Here is a 19,121-nt window from a genome sequence, read left to right on the forward strand (position 1 = left end):
TTCACCCTCCTTCTCTTTGGCTGGTGGAGGACCTTTCAAGCTTTGGAAGGTCCTGAATATATGGGACTTCCCATCTTCCCAAAAGTGTGCTAACAGCATCCTTAGATTGTCAATTTTTGTTTTTATGCCTGTCTCCTACAGGAAAAAAAATATCTGAGACATACAGGGAAAATATAGTACCAGTTTATTTTTCCCAAGAACAAGCAGACATGAATCATGTGGAGACCCCTTCCAAAGAAGGAGCTCGAAGACTCCGTCTTTCTGAGGGTATATAAGGTTTCTTTGCTCACTGGTTACAGGGTGTTATCAGTTTTGTTAGCATGATAGAATTTAACCCAAAAGCAAATACTTTAACAAGAATGTATTTACAGCAATCAGTTTAACAATTTTACTTATAACAAATATATAGGAAATACCAATCACTTTGATAGTTTGACTTAATGGAAACACTATGGTAAGATTATAAGATTCAACAAAAAGGGGGGGGGTGGCAAAGAAGAAGATGACCAGATGTTTTTACAAGATAGAGACTTACTATCCTGGGGAAAGAAGACGGCAGATAGGGACTTATCTGCTAGCTATCTGGGTTCAGTTTGGAGTTCAGTTCGAGGGAATTTTGCTCCTATTAATCTAGGATTTCATAAAATCCTTTTGAATAACAAGACAGCTCCATAAATCCAGGTGGTCTATACATTCATATTAACAAGATCAGCTGACATAAGTGTCTATATTGGGAGCCAAGGACTAGATATAGAGCCAAACTAGATAAAGATTAATAGTTTTATAAGGAGCCTAACAAAGAAACTATACCATGAATGATCAAGAGGAATTTCTTGAGCACCTGAAATATAGGAGAAGGAGAATTCCAACAGAGAGAGAAAAAAAGAGAAAGAAGGAAGAGAGGGAGGAGAAAAAGAGGAAAAAAGGAAGGAATGGAGACAAAAAAGGAAAGGAGAGGAAGAAAGAAAGAAAGAAAGAAAGGAAGGAAGAAAGAGAGAGAGAGAGAGAGAGAGAGAGAGAGAGAGAGAGAGAGAAAGAAAGAAAGAAAGAAAGAAAGAAAGAAAGAAAGAAAGAAAGGAAGGAAGGAAGGAAGGAAGGAAGAAAGGAAGGAAGGAAGAGAGGGAGGGAGAAAGAAAGAAAGGAAAGAGAGGGAGGGAGGGAGGGAGAAAGAAAGAAAGAGGAAAGAGAGAGAGAGGGGGAGGGAGGGAGAAAGAAAGAAAGAAAAAGAAATTTCTGTAAGAAAATAGTTATAGAAGTAGTGTTCATACAGCACATGGTACAAAGATCTCAAAATTTCATCAGTGTCTTCTTCCTGACACTAGAAAAATACTCCACTCTGTCAAGAACTATCCTAAATGGACATGATGAGAGGAAGGAAGAGAAAGTTCAATCAGGCTTATACTCAGCTTGATGTCAGCCCATCTGAAAGAGGCTGAGGAGCCTGCTTCAATGAAGTCATAATGAGGTGTAATGGAAGAAACCTGTTCCCTGATTTGGAGCATCAACAGACATTTCACAATTCTGTAACTCGTTCCAATCTGCTAAGTATATGATAAAGAGATGAATTGTTGATTAGCTACTGAGAAGTAGAGTGCATTCAGAGGGTACTAACCAACCAAAGCAAGTCTCCTCCTTTTTCCTGCCAGGCTCTATTCAAATGAAGCTCCTATTCAAAAGGGCTTCTGTCAGTCCTCAGTGGGGCAATGAAAGGTCTCAGGTCTTTCATGACCCCATTGGAGCCTCTACCATGTGGCCACTATGCTATTTTTGTTTCTTTTGTGTTTATTCTTCCATTTTAAGTAAAATAATATTGGAGGTAGCCATGACCTTATGTGCTTAGTTAGAAAGGGAAGAATAATGACACACTGATTGTTCAGAAGCTAGGCCCCATGCTGGATTTTTCAGCCATCCATGAAGAGGAAAGACACCAGAGTGACCTGTTTGACCTAATACAGATGGAATTGATGACAATCAAGAGGAAGTGACAGTGATTCAATCTCTCTCATATCTGAAAGCGAATTTGGTTAGACAAATGCCAGTAGCAGCCAAATCAAGTTGAAGCCCACCCTGCTTAGAGACCAAGATGGTAAAGACTATGCATCCAGGTGTTGGGAAATATCTGTACTTCTGTCCTTCCTATATCTTCTCTATAAACATCAATTTATAGAAGCTAATTGACTAAATGAAACTGGAGTGCTGGCGTTTAATATTAGGTAGAACATATTGGAATGGAGTCTCAAGCCAATGATGTTCAAGAAAGCCAACCCCCCCCCCCATCCAGGACTTCCACCTAGGATCTGGGGTGAGGGGAAATATAGCTGTGGGAGGCAGGATCTTGCTCTTGGATGCCTCTCATCTGTGGGAGTTAAGATAAGGATGTTCAGGGAAATGCAAGTCTCATAATTTTGCAGACCTTTAGTTTCCTCAACAGAAAAATGAAGGGATTGTACTAGATGGCCTCTAAGGTCCCCTTCTTGCTCATCATATGACAATTACTTTGCCTACTTAGATACACAGTGTGGACATGGAGTCAGAAAGCTTTGGGTTTGCCTCAGACATTGTGGGACCATCAGCAAGTAAAAAATCTCTTCTCTGTTCCCTCCTCTGTAAAAGGAAGATAATAATAGTATTGGTCTCACAGGGTGATTGTGAAGATCATATCAAACAAGGTAATACATGGAAAGTCACTTGTATATCTTAAAGTATTATGTGAATGTTAGCTATTACTATTATTCAGTATAAAACCTCATTAGGGGGGCAGCTAGATGGTTCAGTGGATAGAGCACCAGCCCTGGAGTCAGAAGTACCTCAGTTCAAATCCGGCCTCAGACACTTAACACTTACTAGCTGTGTGACCCTGGGCAAGTCACTTAACCCCAACCCCCAACTGCCTCACTTAAAAAAAACCAACAAAACCTCATTAGCTTTTTTAGCTACCATATTCTGTGCCTGACTGATATTGAAATTGAAATCCTCTAAAATCCCCACATGAACTTTCTTTTTGTGGAGCAATGAAGGTTAAGTGACTTGCCCAGGGTCAAACAGCTAGTAAGTGTCAAGTGTCTGAGGCTGGATTTGAACTCAGGTCCTCCTGAATACATGGCCGGTGCTTTATCCACTTCATCACCTAGCTGTCCCACCCGCGCCCCGCCCCGAACTTTCTAATGCTATCTCTCCAATTCTTTGTGTAGTTATTTTTTTTAACCAAGTAGAGGACTTAAAAAATAATTCTACTAAACAATAAATACTTAATCCCCTTGTACATGTAGCCACAAAATATGGAATGCAAAAACATGAAAGAAACCATCCATACCTTCCAATCAAGCTTTTCCATGAATGCATTCCACCAAGAGAGTTGTTCTTATTGGTAGAAAATGTAATAGGTTTGTAGGGTACACAGAGATCATTCTTGATCATGTACCTGCACCCTAGGATCCCAATTTCTATGATGAAAATTATCTCTCTGGTGGTTTCATAAAGATGTTCTGTAATGAATCTATAGGATTTCTTATTCAGGGAAGAGGAAGCTTCTAGTGAATGCCCCCAGGTCATAGTAGGCATCCTCTACCTCCATCTAAGAGATTGTGATGATATAAACTCTCACAGAGAATCCCTATTACTTCCTCTTAGGCATAGTGGCAGGGGTATTAGGAGGTGTCCCAAACTTCCTCATTCTTAACCACCACCTCCTAGAGGATGAGATTTTATAGCTTAAGCCAAGACCTGGAAAGTAGCTGTTTTTACTGCTGAGACCTAGGACTCTTCAGTAGATACGTGGAATCCATCCAAATGACAAATGGTTTATGGACCACAGGTTGAGTACCATGAGTTTACAGGTGGTTGTAGATATGAATATTCCTATGTAGGGGGTTGTGGCTCATATAGTGAACTTGGTAGACCCATTGTTACCACAGTTATTCCCAAAGATTGAGCTGAATCTGTTATCATAAAATATGTTCAGAGAATTGTGGTAAAATAATGGAATTTGGCAGACACCTAGGGGTCTCACCTGAATGACCTAGTACTATTTGGGAAACCAACTAGGGATAATTGGATATGGGCCACACCTGGCCTGCCCTGAGTAACATATGCTGCTGATGTCAGCAGGGGAACCACTCTCCACAGGCAGTTTGAAGGATCTCCCTTTTGGGGGAGGGAGAGTAAATGCTCATGAGGGAAGCTCTGTCTTTTCCAGGTCGGGGAGCTTCCAGGAGCGGATGAGAGAGAGGTTTTTCCTAGTGGTTTTGTCCTGAGGGCCTTGGCTGTACAGCTATCTCCTATAGAAGCTACAGACCCCAGGCAGTGAGTTAATGAGTCTGGCTCTTTGAATTAGCTGGGCTGGAACCGAGTTTGGGGATTGTGTAGGCTTTTGTTAGAGTCAGGGGGATTATCCATTTTTCTTTTCCTCTATTCCCTTGTCCTTGAGTTTATTAATTTCACCTTTGCTGTGTATTTTATTCCCATTAATAAAACCTGATTTGTTTGTGGAAAAGAGGCTGTTAAGCTCCTTTCTTATTGGCCTGGGAGAAATAACTAAAAAGGCAGTTTGGAGGGAAGTTTTGGACCTAGAGGTCCCTCATTTTCTGAACCCCAATATCATGGCGAGCCACCCAATTAACTCTCCACATATTAAATTTTACCCCTACAGAATCAAACAAATACATCATGAGTCCAGACCTTCAGTTGAACTTAACAAACTTTTGGAAGGATCTGAAGATCTGATCACTACTTACAAGAGTATAGGATCAGGGGGCAGCTAGGTGGCGCAATGGATAGAGCACCAGTCCTGAAGTCGGGGGTACTTGAGTTCAAATCCAGCTGCAGACACTTGATATTTACTAGCTGTGTGACCCTGGGCAAGTCACTTAACCCCAATTGCCTCACCAAAAAAAAAAAAAGTACAGGATCAGATAGAAATGCAGTTTACTGCAGAACAGTGTAAAGCAGTATTCTGGAAACTTTTTCCAAAACTAGTGAAGAACTGAAGGAGTTACACATCTTTTAAAAACTTGCTTCTGTCTGATATTCACATAATGTAATGTTTTAGTTCATTAGAAACTGGAGGAGAGGTGCAGACAAAACTAACATCGAAATTTTAAAACAGCAGCAGAGTGAATTTTTTTTTCATTTGTGAAAAAAAATTCATTATGGAAACACCTTGCTTTGTGTTCACTACAACTTCGGAGGGTTGTATGGATCAAATGGGATGTTTGTAAAGAGCTTAGCACAGTGCCTGGCACATAGTAGGCACAATATAAATACTTATTGCCTCCCTCTTCCCTTGAATTCCCAACTCTCCAATTTAGTCTTTCACTTCTACACTGGAGCACCACTTGACAGCCTCAGTACTGGATTGACTGCCATTTTTATACAAAGGCCTAAGACTATTTCTGCATATCATTTGCCTTTAGTCAATGCTAAAACCCTATAAACCTCTCAAATGTATTAATGATTTGTTAATGATTATGGTGAGGTTGTAGGAAAACTCCTTAACACCTATGTAACATTCTTTGATTACACTTCTGACTGATTCAATTCAGTCCTCTGGGCCTTTTGTGATAACATTAATAAAGGTGGGAGTGGAAACCCTGAAACTATCTAATTAGAACATGGAGATATTCTCTGTAGCGGGCTTGGATCAACCTAGTATTTTGTTGATTAGTCACTAGCTTTCTGTAGTCTTTCTATAATAGTTTCTTTTACTGATGTCATACAACAGTAAGAAATCAATGACAGGAAAGGGAAACCTAAATGGCACTGTTTCTAAATGCTCTTTTAAGTCTTATTTTGCAGTATCATAAGATGTGGATAATGAGTTTTATTCTAAGAAGCACATTCTATGTCTATTTCTCTGTCACAGTCTTTTTGTGAGGATGTAGGTTTGTATTCCTCTCACTCTTTGCTTCTAAGCCTAATCTTTTCTCTTCCCATATTCATTTTGCCTCCCTCTCATTTTACTAGTACAGAACTTAGGCATTTTTATGTTGGGTTTATTGTATGTTTTTTCTCCATTCTGAACTCAAAAGGGCAGATATGGCAGACTTAGCACTTAACTACAAAAGCGTCACCCAAATTAAATGATTTTTTAAAAAAATGTGGCCTTTGATTGCTTTGAAAGAATCACTAAAACTAAAGCATTCAAACACATGCCCCTTGCATCATTTGCACAATTAACAAACTAAAAAAAAAAGTGTCAAGAATCAGAGTTTTAGAAAGAAAATAAGCATAATATTATTGGTGTTAACAATAAAAAATTCTACTTCAAGCTAGTTTTTTTGACATAACATGAAAAACATAATTTTGGGTTTCACAGAGTTTACACAAACTTCATAGAAATTCAGGGTGTGGGCTTGTTTCTTGGAGATCATACAGTTCAATTTTGCCAATGAAAAAACTGCCCTGCCATGAGCAGAGAGGCAAAGTCACCAGTTTAAAGACCATACTAAGTATTAAGTAATCGGGGTACTTCCTGCCACCTAATACCAACTATCAGTATCACTCAAAAATTGCTTACAAAAATACCAATTGTTTATAAATTTTGTCATGCAAAATATTAATAAAATACTTAAAGATACTTAAAGATTGCTTTAAAGTTATCTTCTAGTGGGGCAGCTAGGTGGCACAGTGGATAAAGCACAGGCCCTGGATTCAAGAGTACTTGAGTTCAAATCTAGTCTCAGACACTTGACACTTAGTAGCTGTGTGACCCTGGGCAAGTCACTTAACCCTCATTGCCCCACAAAAAAACCAAAACAAAAAACATAAAGTTATCTTCTGCTTAAGAGACTTTTGATAATACAAAGTATCTATATATTAGGAACAAACAAGCCACGATACTGAGTATAAAAGAAAATTGATAATTTAATTATTTGCCCCTGCTTAAATATGTTATGGAGATTTAATCAGATTCCTTAAACATCATTTTTCTTCTCATCAATTTCTCCATTTCTGAAGTACCTAACATTGTAATACTGTGATGTGAAGCTATGACAAGGATGTACTTGTCAATATTCAAGAACTTAAGCCTTATGAAGCAGAGCAAATGTCTTTTACACTGAATTATGATGTCATAATACTGTTTGTACATTACAGTGTTCTAATTATCCCAATGAACTGTAATCATGCAGAACTCAATTTATTCAGGCTTATATTAGATAACATCTAAATCATTTTCTACTTTGGTGCTTTAAAATCTTGATAAAAGGACCTTGGGAATCTAAATATTAAGGCAGGTTTTGCTTTTTTTTGCAGGCCTGTTATTCTTCGAATTTTTAAGTCCCCTAGCATATTGATGCACTCATCATGATGAAAATTTTAATTAAACTGTTATTTTGGACAACCTTCAGAGATAGTCTTAAACTTTTTCCACTTGAGACCCCTTTTCATCTGAGAAATGTTTATGCAACCCCAGGTATATAGGTATATAAAATAGGTTTACATGAACTTTTTACTGTTGCCAAATTTTTCACGACCCTCACATCCAGTTATGATACCCCATATGGGGTTGTGACCCACAGTTTAAGAAGCTTCAGTCTAGTCTAATGCACTCATTTTACACAGGAAACTAAAACCCACAAGGAGGGATTTGCCCAAAGTCATAGTTATTTAATTATAGAGCTTGTACTTGAACTCAAGTCTCTTTACTTTGTGGCCCAATGTTCCTTCCACACCACCTGGCATAAAATATCCATCAGAAACACTGCAGAAATAGTAGTGAAATTCCAAGATGAAAAGCTCTACTACCTTACAACAGACTTACTTTCACTGGAATATTAATATATAAATAATGCAAAGGTCTTCAACTTCTGGTGAAGGAGGTGATTTCTATTTAACTGAAGCCCTGAGGTCAAGAAGGTGCAACTTCACTTTACACATGGAAATTCCCATCAAACAAAATAAGCTACAGCAGCATCTGGTTCTCTGGCTGTCTTATTTTGAAACGAACCTTCTCTGTTCTCTATATAACCCTTCCCCTGGTTGCTACCCCTTTTTCATTCTAGAATCTTCCATGCCTTGAACTTTCTATACTGGAAATGTTCAGCTTCTGAGCCAATCAAATAAAACCCAGTATGTCCCTATGAAACTCTCAGCCCTTTTCTGCATCCGTGAACTGACCTCATGTTAAGTGGCAAAGACCCTAAAAATCCCATCCAACTTAGGTACATGGAGTAGGAACTTGGTTTATGGACTGAAAGAGGCAGCTGCTGGCAGGCCCATTTTAAAGGGATTATGTTTAACACAGCCTTGTGCTTTTGTGTTCCTGGTCATATCCTTTCCTTTCTATTCCCCTTTTGGAGGTGAAGGTTCTCCCTTGTTGTCCTTCTCTTCTAGGATCCTTCCTCTGTGTGACGTTTCCCAAATGACATCGTACTGTATTCCCCCTGAGGAGCCCAATATAAGTTCCCAAACCAGCGAAGAGATCTGAAAGTTCACCAAAGTCTACTTGCTGGTTGGGCACTTCCACAATATTGCTTCTTCCTCCCTGTCAAACTCTTCTTAAATTACTTGATTTACTTCTGGAAGTTATTTCAGAATTCTTTTTCATTCATATAAGTTTTTCTCTCTAGCTGTACGTAAGTCCTAGTGCTTCCCAACATGCCAGTATTTTACGTTTATCTTATGATTTAAGGGATAAAAAAACCCTGGACTTGTGATTTCATTAGTATATAGAACTCTCAAATGAGTAAAGACCCTCAGCCAATGCCAAGTTGGCACGTTTTCTGAATTTTAATATCTTGAGAGTTGCCTAGAGCACTAAGAGGTTAAGTGATTTATAGAGGATTACTTAAAACAAAAAAACTGCAGTTCCTTTTCCATTTCCATTACAAATATTTGCACTTCAAATAGATTTTTTTCCTACTTAAATTATATAGGCAACAATTAATGAGTTTCCATGACCTATATACATAGCTATAATGTGCTTTTCCAGGTCAACTGAATTACTTATATGAAAGATTCAACTTAATTTCTTAGAAATGGTTAAAAGGTTCTCTTTATATTGTTTCATGGCTTCAGAATAGAGAGCTGTTTAAAATAGGCCTATTGTAGGGGCAGCTAGGTGGCGCAGTAGATAGAGCACCGCCCCTGGAGTCAGGAGGACCTGAGTTCAAAACCGACCTCAGACACTTAACACTTACTAGCTGTGTGACCCTGGGCAAGTCACTTAACCCCAACTGCCTCACTAAAATAAAAAAATTAAAATTAAAGTAGGCCTATTGATTCTCACTGACCTTGCTACTCTAAGTTCAATGTTACAGACTAATGATTTACAAATACATGAATGAGTCTCTGACTAATCTAATAAACCTTGATCATGGATTTTGTATTATTCAATCCAATCCCATGTCTAACCCTGAAGAAGCGGCTAAAAACTCAGTATTTCCAACTTATCAACACCAATAATAATGAGATTTCGCTTTGTTTCAGGAGAGAGGTCACTATTCACAAGCACAACATTTATATATATTTTCTAAAGTAAGAGAACATTGAGAAGTAGTGTTGTATAGTGAAAATAACACTAGATATAGAATCAGTAGAGACCTGGGTCTGAATCCAATCTGTTACTTACTAGCTGTGTGATCAAAGGAAAGTCACAATTCCTTAGTCTGTTTCCTCACCTGTACCATGGACTTATTGATAATTATGATACCTAAACCTCAAAAGGATGTTGTGAGGAACAAATAAGATAAAGTAATTAGAGCATGCTTTGTGAACCTGAAAGCCCTATGTAAGAGTCAGGTATTATTATTTAACATCAATGAAAATATTAAAGGTTATGACAATAGCAATACCTTCAATTGTGTTCATTCAATGTGGACATTAAAAACAGTCCCTTTACTTTTTTTTTTTGTGGGCCATTTACTTTTACTATTAAAATCAAAGTACAATACATAACAAATAAAAAGTTGTGAAAGCTTCACCAAAAAGGACCTTTTACTATGTTGGCAGTTTCTTTTATTTCTTAAAAAACCCAGAAGTCATCACTGTCATCTTGTCCATTATTTTCCTTAAAAGGGCTACATCTGTTTCCTTTGGGTTTTATAGTGACACATACATTAGAATCAATAATAATGCCAATAATAATAACTGACTAGGATGACTCAAAATCTTTTGGTTTACTCTTGCATTAGGGCAAAGAGTAGAAGATAATAAAAGAATGAATTTTTAAACATCTGTGTCAAAACATAATATTCAATTATTATAGTACAGTAGTTATAATTAAATTCACGATAGAATATCCTTAGCCTAAAACACCAGACAGAAACTAAAATCACTTCAATACTGTTTAGTGTCAGTACAAAGAGTTGCCTTCCTAAAAAAATGAGAACAGAAACCAGTAAGGCTGTTCTGGTAACCAGTCTTTAAAACTAGAAAGATTTCATTTCCAGTCACAGAACACTCTTCTTCAAGAGGATTCCTACAGGCTTTTTATTTTGAGTCTTGATCTTTCTTTGCATCTAAAAGTGCTGAACGAATTCCCAACTTTTTCAGTTCTTCCACTAGATCTCCATTCTGATGCATCTGGAGGAGGATGTCACAACCACCAACAAATTCACCGTTAAGGTACACTTGAGGGATAGTTGGCCAATTGGAATATTCTTTAATGCCTATGATGAAAAGGAAATAAAGATAAACAATTAATCTTTTGGAAAGATAGATTTCCCCCCTACTCCCAGCTTATATAACCCTTACTTCACAGAGACCTGAATTAGTCTGCAATGGCTCCAAATAAAAAATGCAATTTGATCAAAGAAATGGCAAAATAACTTCATTAATTCTAATAAGTGATAGGCATTTTGAAATATCTAAAAGGATGCCCAAAAAGGGCCAAGAGATTGCACAAGAAAAACACATTAGGTAAATAAAGCATGAGGAGCCTTATTGTTTGGTTCTCGGATCTTTGCTTTGGTAACAAAAACTAAAGTTTTATACTTAATTTCTTTCAAAAAATTAAAACTATTCGATAAAAGGCCTGAAATTTTTATTGTAAATAACCATCCCAACATATTTTTCTCTTTTAAAAAAAGATTACTTTACTATAAACTCCTGTAACAGGAAAGGTTTTCAAGTGCTTTATCTTTTTCCAACAGGCCTTCAAATTCTAAGAAATGGCTCAAAAGGCTACATGCACTTAGAGCATACCACTAAGCTCCTGGGAAAGAATGTCTACAGCTGTTTTAATGCACTTCTAAACATGACAGGTGAAAGTTTCCAGATGAAGGTATTTGTCACTTTTTAGCTAGATGTCTGAATACTGTATAGAGTTCAGAAGAGCTTAAAACTTCCAATACATATTTTTGCTGCAACATGTCTCTATCCCCACCTGTGACTTTTTTGCTTCTTGCCTCTTGATTCCTCTATCTTCTGGAGCACAAGAAAGAACTTGGTGTATGTTTATGGAGAAAAAAGCATAACTAATAAAGTACTAAACACACAAAACGGTGGTAGTGTGCATATTCGAGAGATGTTATAGTAATCCAAATGAAGATTCTATATCCATAAGTTCATGAAAGGGGAAGGGTTGTTTACCCCACTCCCCATAGTTTTTCTTTTTCTGAAAAAGAATAATTTCTTTCCAAGTACCTTTATATTAGACTTCACTTTTAAAATGATACCATCCCTATGCCTTTTAATTTTGTCACTTATGGTAGGAACGAAGTTTAAAATGGTTCATCAAAGAGAAACATTTGACTTTCTGGAGCCAACTGGTATGAAAAAGATATACATTAGAAAAAGACCATTTACTTAAAGCACAAATGCTCACTCAATAAATTTAAGTTTCTTACAATTTTCAAGAAGTAAGCCTCTATTAGAGTAATTTTTCTGAGTAAGAAAATTATACATGTGAAATAATTAAAAACATTTTTATATTGGCCTCCTCTCCAAAAAAGCAAGAAATTAACACCATTTTCATTGCGTTTGTGCCAACTGTCCTCAGTCAAAGACTTACTTAAGTTGTCACCTCCTTTGCTAAAGTATACAAGAATTAACAGGAAAAAAGCTGAATCCAAAGGAGAGGCTAGTTACAAATTTCCTATTTTCAAAGGGGAGGAGCCCCACAGGAGTATTACAGATTGCATGGTATTCCTTAATGTCTCTAAGAATAAATTCAAATTTAAATCGGGATTTTTCCCCCCAAAACTATACTGACCACCACTTGCATCCTGCCTAAAAACTAATGAGAATTAGTTCCGTCTTAAGGAGTTTGTCACGGCATGTTCTTGATAGATGTTCAAGGTGCCAACCAGCTGATAGCCTATCAAGACTGAAAAAAAGACTTAACTACTTTTCACATATGGTATACTGAATACAATTATTCAGCAACCAAGGTAAGGGGTTTCTGAGGGTTCCCCCCTCCTTGAAAGTATGTCCTCCCATTTTTGAAAAAAAAATGATGAATTTAGAGAAAGTTAAAGTAATCACTATTTTCTCCCTAAAGAGTACTAAAAATAAAGAAAACTTGATTGTCAAAATTTAAACTTTAAAATAAAAGTAAATCATATTTTATCCACAATTCTTAAACAGTTAACCTCCCCTCCTCCTACCCCACATTTTATTTTTCAAAATAATACTACAAAAATTAAGATTGTCAATATTTCCATGTAATTATAGAACATATAAATATACCTGTAGTAGTACACATGTAAATATTAGTTATGAGCTGGCCAGATAAAGAGGTAACATTCAATGACTGGACTGAATAGTAAATGTATTCTTAATTTGATAAGCATGAATTAGATCAGAAAAACAAAATATTTCTTGAAAAGCTTTTTGCTGATGGTACTTGTGACTCAGGTCAAGTTATGAATCTAAACTGTGATGAAGAGGAAGACTGAATTCAGTACTGAAATCATTGAAGGTGGGAGAATATCCAGTTTTTTTAAATGATTATGACAGGGATAGGAAAAGGGTGGTATAAAATGGAAAAGAAGAGAAAATTCTGAATGAGCCACAGAACTGTTCTAAGACAGCTAGAAAAAGTAGTAACAAGTAACAAGCAGGGGAAGGGAAGGTAGAGAAACTGTGAGATCAACACAATGGAAGACAACTTTCACACTCATGACCAGAGACAGACCAGGGGATTAAAAGACCACAAGTCAATCACTTATGTTCTTATGTATCATTAACATAAATATCAGTTTTAAACAAGTTTTTTTTTCCTTAATAACTTTCCATATCACAAGGGGGAGGTGTATCTAAATAGCAGTTCATCTGAAAAAGATCATGAAGTTTTAGTGGACTGCAAACTCAACATGGGTCAACAGGATTAACAGAGCAGCCTCAAATGCTACTGAAATTTTAAGATTGCACTGTCTGCTCAAACCAGACCTCATCTGGAGTGTGTGTTCCACTCTGGTTGGCACATTTTAGGAAGACCACTGATAAACTAGAGAACTTATCTACAGTGGGAAAACCAGAATGGTGAAGGCCCTAAGATCATGCTAAATGAGGCCTAGCTGAATAAACGTTTAGGCTAGAGTCTTCTGACTTATTGGGAATGCAGGATTATATATTTACGGCCAGAGGCTATTCAAGTCTATCCCTTCATTTTATAGATAAGAAAACTGAGGCAAAAAGAGGTTAAATGATTTGCCCAAGATCATAAAGGTAATAAATACAGCTGGATTCCAGTTTAGGTTTTCCTGACCAATGCCAATAGAACATGAGAGCTATGTTCAGTTTTCTGCACAATACCAAAATAAAGCAAAAGGAGCAATAGGTAGAAGTTAACAGAAAAGCAAATCTCACAATGTAAGGATTAAATACCTAGCAATTAAAACTATCCAAAGTAGAATGAACTAGCCTAGAAGATAAAGAAAATCCTTGAGCAAAGGTTAGATGAATATTTGTTGGGGGTGTTGCAGAATGAAACTTTTTCTCATACATGTTGATCTCTGAGGCGCCCCTACAGAGATTCTGTAAACATGACAAACAATATATTTACAAATCAAAATTTTAAGAACATGCCTAAAATTCCTCTTATGGCATTTATTTTCTTTATGGACTCCACAAGTGACACCTAAAAAGTCTTGATCAATTAGTAGAGGTCATGAATATAATTCTGTAAGGACACACTTAAGGACTTAAAGAAATCTTTAAAAATTTCTAAAAGTTATGACCAGGGGCAGCTAGGTGGCGCAGTGGATAGAGCATCGGCCCTGGATTCAAAAGGACCTGAGTTCAAATTTGACCTCAGACACTTAACACTTACTAGCTGTGTGACCTTGGGCAAGTCACTTAACCTCAATTGTCTCACCAAAAAAAAAAAAAAAAGTTATGACCAGTCAAGTCCTTTTTGAGTATATGTGGCTTGAATAGTTCTTTCTTCTGAAAGCCAGAGAATAGGTTGAAAAGAAGTCTAATCAAGCAAATCTATTTTCTTCTTCCATTCATTTTTCATGACACCAAGTATCCTTTACAGGAACTCGTGAAATTAGTCATAATTATGACTAATAATAAAAAGCTTAAAAGGATGACATGAAAAAATGACAATTTAGCGTGGCACACACAAATAGCCAGCAACAGGACACTGATTATTACATGTAGCAAATAATCTAAGGGAAATAAGTGCTGTAGCCTAAAACTAGGAGATGTTGAAGCCTGAAACCGACAAAGAATGCTTTCACTATATACATGAGCTTATTTACTGAAATACCTTTCCAAACTAAATCAAAATGGAACAAACAGATCATTAGACTAATTCATAATAAGAATGAGAAAATGAGATTTTCTTTCTTCTGGACTTAAGCAATTTACAGGTTTGAAGAACTTCAACATCTGAGATTTCCTGGATGTGGGCACTCTCATCACTGACACATTAAAACCATCCTTACTTTTGGAAAATGTTTCATGAGATGCTAAAGCCAAAAAATTCTATTGCAGGGTTACTAATCTTCTGGTGGTGACATTCTAAACCAACTTATAAAGTATAGTTTACAGTAATGGTTTTAGAGTCATATGTATGTTCAAATCTTAACTCTACCACTTATCTAGGTGTTCTTCTGCAAGTCACTTTACTTCTCTAGGCCTTAGTTTCCCTATCTCTAAAATGGGGCTAATAGTTATACTATGATTATTGTGACACTCAAATGGGATAGTTTATATAGGTGCTCTATAAAGATTAATATATTGGGGCAGCTAGGTGGCGCAGTAGATGGAGCACCGGCCCTGGAGTCAGGAGTACCTGAGTTCAAATCTGACCTCAGACACTTAACACTTACCGGTTGTGTGACCCTGGGCAAGTCACTTAACACCAATTGCCTCACCAAAAAAAAAAAAAAAAAAAAGAATATACCAGACACCATGCTGAGTTTTGGGGAAAGAAAAGGATTAAAAAAAAAACCAAAACCCACCAAAATACAGTCCCTTCCCTCCAGGAACTCATTTTCTAATGGGGGAGATAGAATGCAAAAAAATTAGGAGATAGATGGAAGATACACACACACGTATGTGTGTATTATGTATGGCATATATATATTTAACACATATGTGTGTGGATAGATATATAGACAGAGAGACAGATCAATCATAGATAGAAGGTAATCAGAGGAAAAGGCAATATAGCAACTGAAGAACCTGGAAAGGCTTCCTGTAAAAGGTGGAATTTGAGCTGAGGAAGTCAGGGAAACTAAGAGGCAGAGGTGAGGAAAGACAGCAATCCAATGCAAGGGGGACAGCTAGTGCAAAAGATGGGATATGGGAGACAGTGTGATGTCTGAGCACTAGTAAGCAGGCCACTAAAGTTGGACTGTAGAAATTTGTGGAGGGGAGGAAAGAAGACTGGAAAGATAGCATGGAGCCAGGTTGTGAAGAGCTTTAAATGCCAGGTAACTATATTCGATCCTAGAGGTAAAAAGGGAACGATTGGAGTTAACCACTGGGGGAGGGTGACATGGGCAGACCTAAACTTTAAGAAAATCACTTTCACAGCTTAAATTAAATGGATTGGAAGGGAGAAATTTGAGGCAGGGAGACCAATTAGAAGGTTATTTTAATAATCCAGGTGAGATGTGAAGTCCTCAATCAATCAACTAGGTTGCAAGACTGAGTTATTTTATTGGCAGAATGGTAGTATCCTCAACAGTATAAGGGAAAGTTCAGGAAGGGAAGATTTTGGGGAAAGGTAAGTTCTGTTATGAACATAATAGTACTTGAAGGTTTATAAAATGCTTCACATACACTTCAGGGTCAAAACTATTTTAGTAATTTTAAAATAGTTTAATTTCGAATATAAATATCAACAGATACAACCCACATAAATAAAAGTTCTTTGGGGAGTGTTCGATAATTTTTAAGAGTGTAAAGGGGTCCTGAAACCAAAAAGGTCGAGAACTGTCTGTGTAGAGGGAAGAAGAGAGCTTAGAACAGTCTTGTGGACACCATGGTTAATTGGCATGTTACAGATGAAAATCCAGAAAAGGAGACTTTAGAAAGAATACTCAGATAGGTAGAAAAACCAGGAAAAAACAAATGCAAGGTAGATATGGGAGAGAATCCAGTAGAAGTTCGACTGTGTCAAATGCTAAAGAGAGGTTAAGAAGAATGAAGATTTTGGAAAAAGGTATTTAGATTTGGCAAACTGGAAATCAACAGAGTAGTTTAAGTTGAATGAATCAAGTGAGAGGAAAGGAAGAAGAGCTATTTATTGTAGACAGCTTTCTCAAGGAGGTTTGCAGAAAAGGAATGACCACTTGGCAGGCACAGTAGGATCAACTGAGGCTATTTTAAGGAAAGGAGATATTTTGTAGGCAGTAAGTAAGGATCTGAGTCTTGAAGGAAGCCAGGATGCAGAAATGAGGAGGAAGAGTATCTGAGGCATGGGAGACAGAAAGAGAAAAGCCATCAAGTTGGAAGATTGTGTCATAGCGGAGAAATAGCCAATATCCCTAGTCCAGGGCTTCTCTAAATTTTTTCCCACTCAAAACCCCTTTTCATCAGAGAAATTTTTAAGCCAACCCGGGTATATAGGCATACGGAATAGGTCTACATAAGCTTTTACTGTTGCCAAATTTTTCTGGACAGGCTGCAGGAGGGGTTTAAAGGCTATCTAGTCCTTCATAAGGAACTAAGGCCCTAACTAAGAGAGGTTAAGTGACTTACCAAAGTCTTATTAGGTAGTAAGGAGTAAATTTGAGGTTTGAACATAGGTCCTTTCCACTATGTTGTGCTGCATTCATTTTCCATGCCTTTACACAGGCTATCTCCCATGCTAAAATAAATTCCCTCTTCATTTCCATTAATCCAAATTTTTTCTTTCTTCAAGGTTCAACTCAGGAATCATTTTCTCCAAGAAGCTTGCGTGGATCTCCCTACCATTTACTTTTCTGTATATGTTTTGACTCTCAATAAAATGTAAGCTCAAGAGTGGAGAATGCTTCCCTTTTTTGTATTTGTATTGCCAGTACCTAACACAGTCCCAAGTAAAATAGGTGTTTAACAATTGTTAACCTGTTGTTTATATCTTTATATATGTCAATTATGTAAACTGTTGTTATCTCTCATAACTGAGATCACAATTATAACCTTAGGAATTTTCTGCTTTTCTAGTGTAACTACACAAATACTAGGTCATATATCATATTCATGATAAATAATACACCTAACATAGGCCTTAATGTAAATAAAAGTAAAAGGCTGTTGAAACACGAAATTATAAGCTGTACAAGGGCAGTACACTTCCTCGTTTTTTAAAAAAATCTTCCCCGGTGCTTAGCAGTAAAAATTATTATAATTAATATCCTACATAGGGCTTATTATGTGTCGGGAACATCACTAAGCACTTGAAAATTATCTCATTTAATCCGCAAAACAACCCCGGGAAGCAGGTGCTATTATCCTCAATTTACAGATGAGAAACTGAGGCTGAGACAGGTTTAAATGATCTGACAAGGGTCTCTCGGTCTCGGTCTCTCTCTCACACACACACACACACACACACACACACACACACACACACACACACACACCCTTAAGTGTCTGGGTCCGCATTTGAACTCGGGTCTTCATGCTTCCAAATCCTACCCTCTCCCCGCTACGCCACTCAGAGCTGGAGGGAGAATATACATATTCGTGGCCAGGCTTCCTAATAGTCGTATCAGCTGGGAGGCAGCACCAAGTTACGAAGCAACAACTTAATTGTCTTTCTGTCAGTAAAGCCCCAAAGGCCTGGGGGGGTTGGGGGGCGTTAATAACGGCCGATATTCATGCAAATACCACGCAGCCATTAGACAGGCGGGACAAGCGTTCCACGCAAAGAGAGAAGCCCCAGAGTGCGAGAAGGTGGGATCTCGGAAATTGCCCCACCCCTCCCCGGGGACAGCAGGACCGACACCTCCCTCCCCACCCCCACCCTCACTCCAGAAGCTCCTCAAAGTCCCACGGTTCCAGTGAGAGCAAGGAGCCCGGGTCGGGAAGGAAGAGGCCAGGCCCCAGCAGCTCGAGCTCGCTAGCTACGCTCTGACCCCAACTGACCTTGACGGAGGGCGGGATCCTCCAGCACGTTGTAGGCTGCGTAGTTGGAGACGCCGTGCAGCCGCAAGATCTGCACTACGGCGTTGCTGAAGCCGCACTGGGGCTGGTCAGGGGTACCCTTCAGGAACACCACCACCTTGTCCTTCTTCACGAGAGCGTCAAGATTCTCTGTGGAGCCCGAGCCCGATACCCCGGGGCCCGAGCTCCGAGTCCGAAGTGCCGGACCCTTCAGTAGCACCCCGCGCCCCCAGTGGAGCAGAGCTGCAGACGCTCGGCCTAAAGACCCACTCATCTCCCGCCGTCAAACGTCCTCCCGGCCCAGGACTATCTTTGCAAAACCGTTCCTCACTCTGAGCACCCGCGCCTCCTTGTCCCGCCCCCTCGCTGCGGCCTCATTGGTTTCAGATTTGAGAACTAATGTGGATTGGAAGAATTTTATCCGTCAGTCCTTAGAAACCACCAATCATTTCACAGTGCCCTTCGCTGCGGGGGGGGATGGAGTACAGTCTTTATGCCTTCTACCTCACACCTCCAATTTTTTAATAGCCTATAGACAATCTATTTTTATTTAGATTGGAGGGTCCCAAGTGCCCATCGGTCGGCCTCGGAGGCCAATAGTAGGGAACAAGGGGGAATAACGATTTTTCTGC

The 19,121-nt window shown here is 38.3% G+C and overlaps 1 protein-coding gene across 1 annotated transcript; it reads right to left on the reverse strand.

The window, feature by feature from the left end:
- Nucleotides 1-8,976: 8,976 nt before the first annotated feature.
- Nucleotides 8,977-18,844, reverse strand: GLRX5 (glutaredoxin 5). The gene is made up of 2 exons (XM_043987174.1): nt 18,472-18,844; nt 8,977-10,607 (listed from the first exon to the last, which is right to left on the reverse strand). The coding sequence occupies exons 1-2, from the start codon at nt 18,761-18,763 to the stop codon at nt 10,429-10,431; spliced, it is 471 nt and encodes a 156-aa protein (XP_043843109.1). The 5' UTR covers nt 18,764-18,844; the 3' UTR covers nt 8,977-10,428.
- Nucleotides 18,845-19,121: the final 277 nt, after the last annotated feature.

This window comes from Dromiciops gliroides, chromosome 2, assembly GCF_019393635.1.
Source record: "Dromiciops gliroides isolate mDroGli1 chromosome 2, mDroGli1.pri, whole genome shotgun sequence".
NCBI classification, from domain to species: Eukaryota; Metazoa; Chordata; class Mammalia; order Microbiotheria; family Microbiotheriidae; genus Dromiciops; species Dromiciops gliroides.

Coding starts and splice junctions, on each gene's coding strand:
- GLRX5 (XM_043987174.1), bottom strand. CDS start 18,763: ATGAGTGGGTCTTTAGGCCGAGCGTCTGCAGCTCTGCTCCACTGGGGG. Junction 10,608..18,471: donor GGATCCCGCCCTCCGTCAAG/GTCAGTTGGGGT, acceptor TTTTCATCATAG/GCATTAAAGAATATTCCAAT.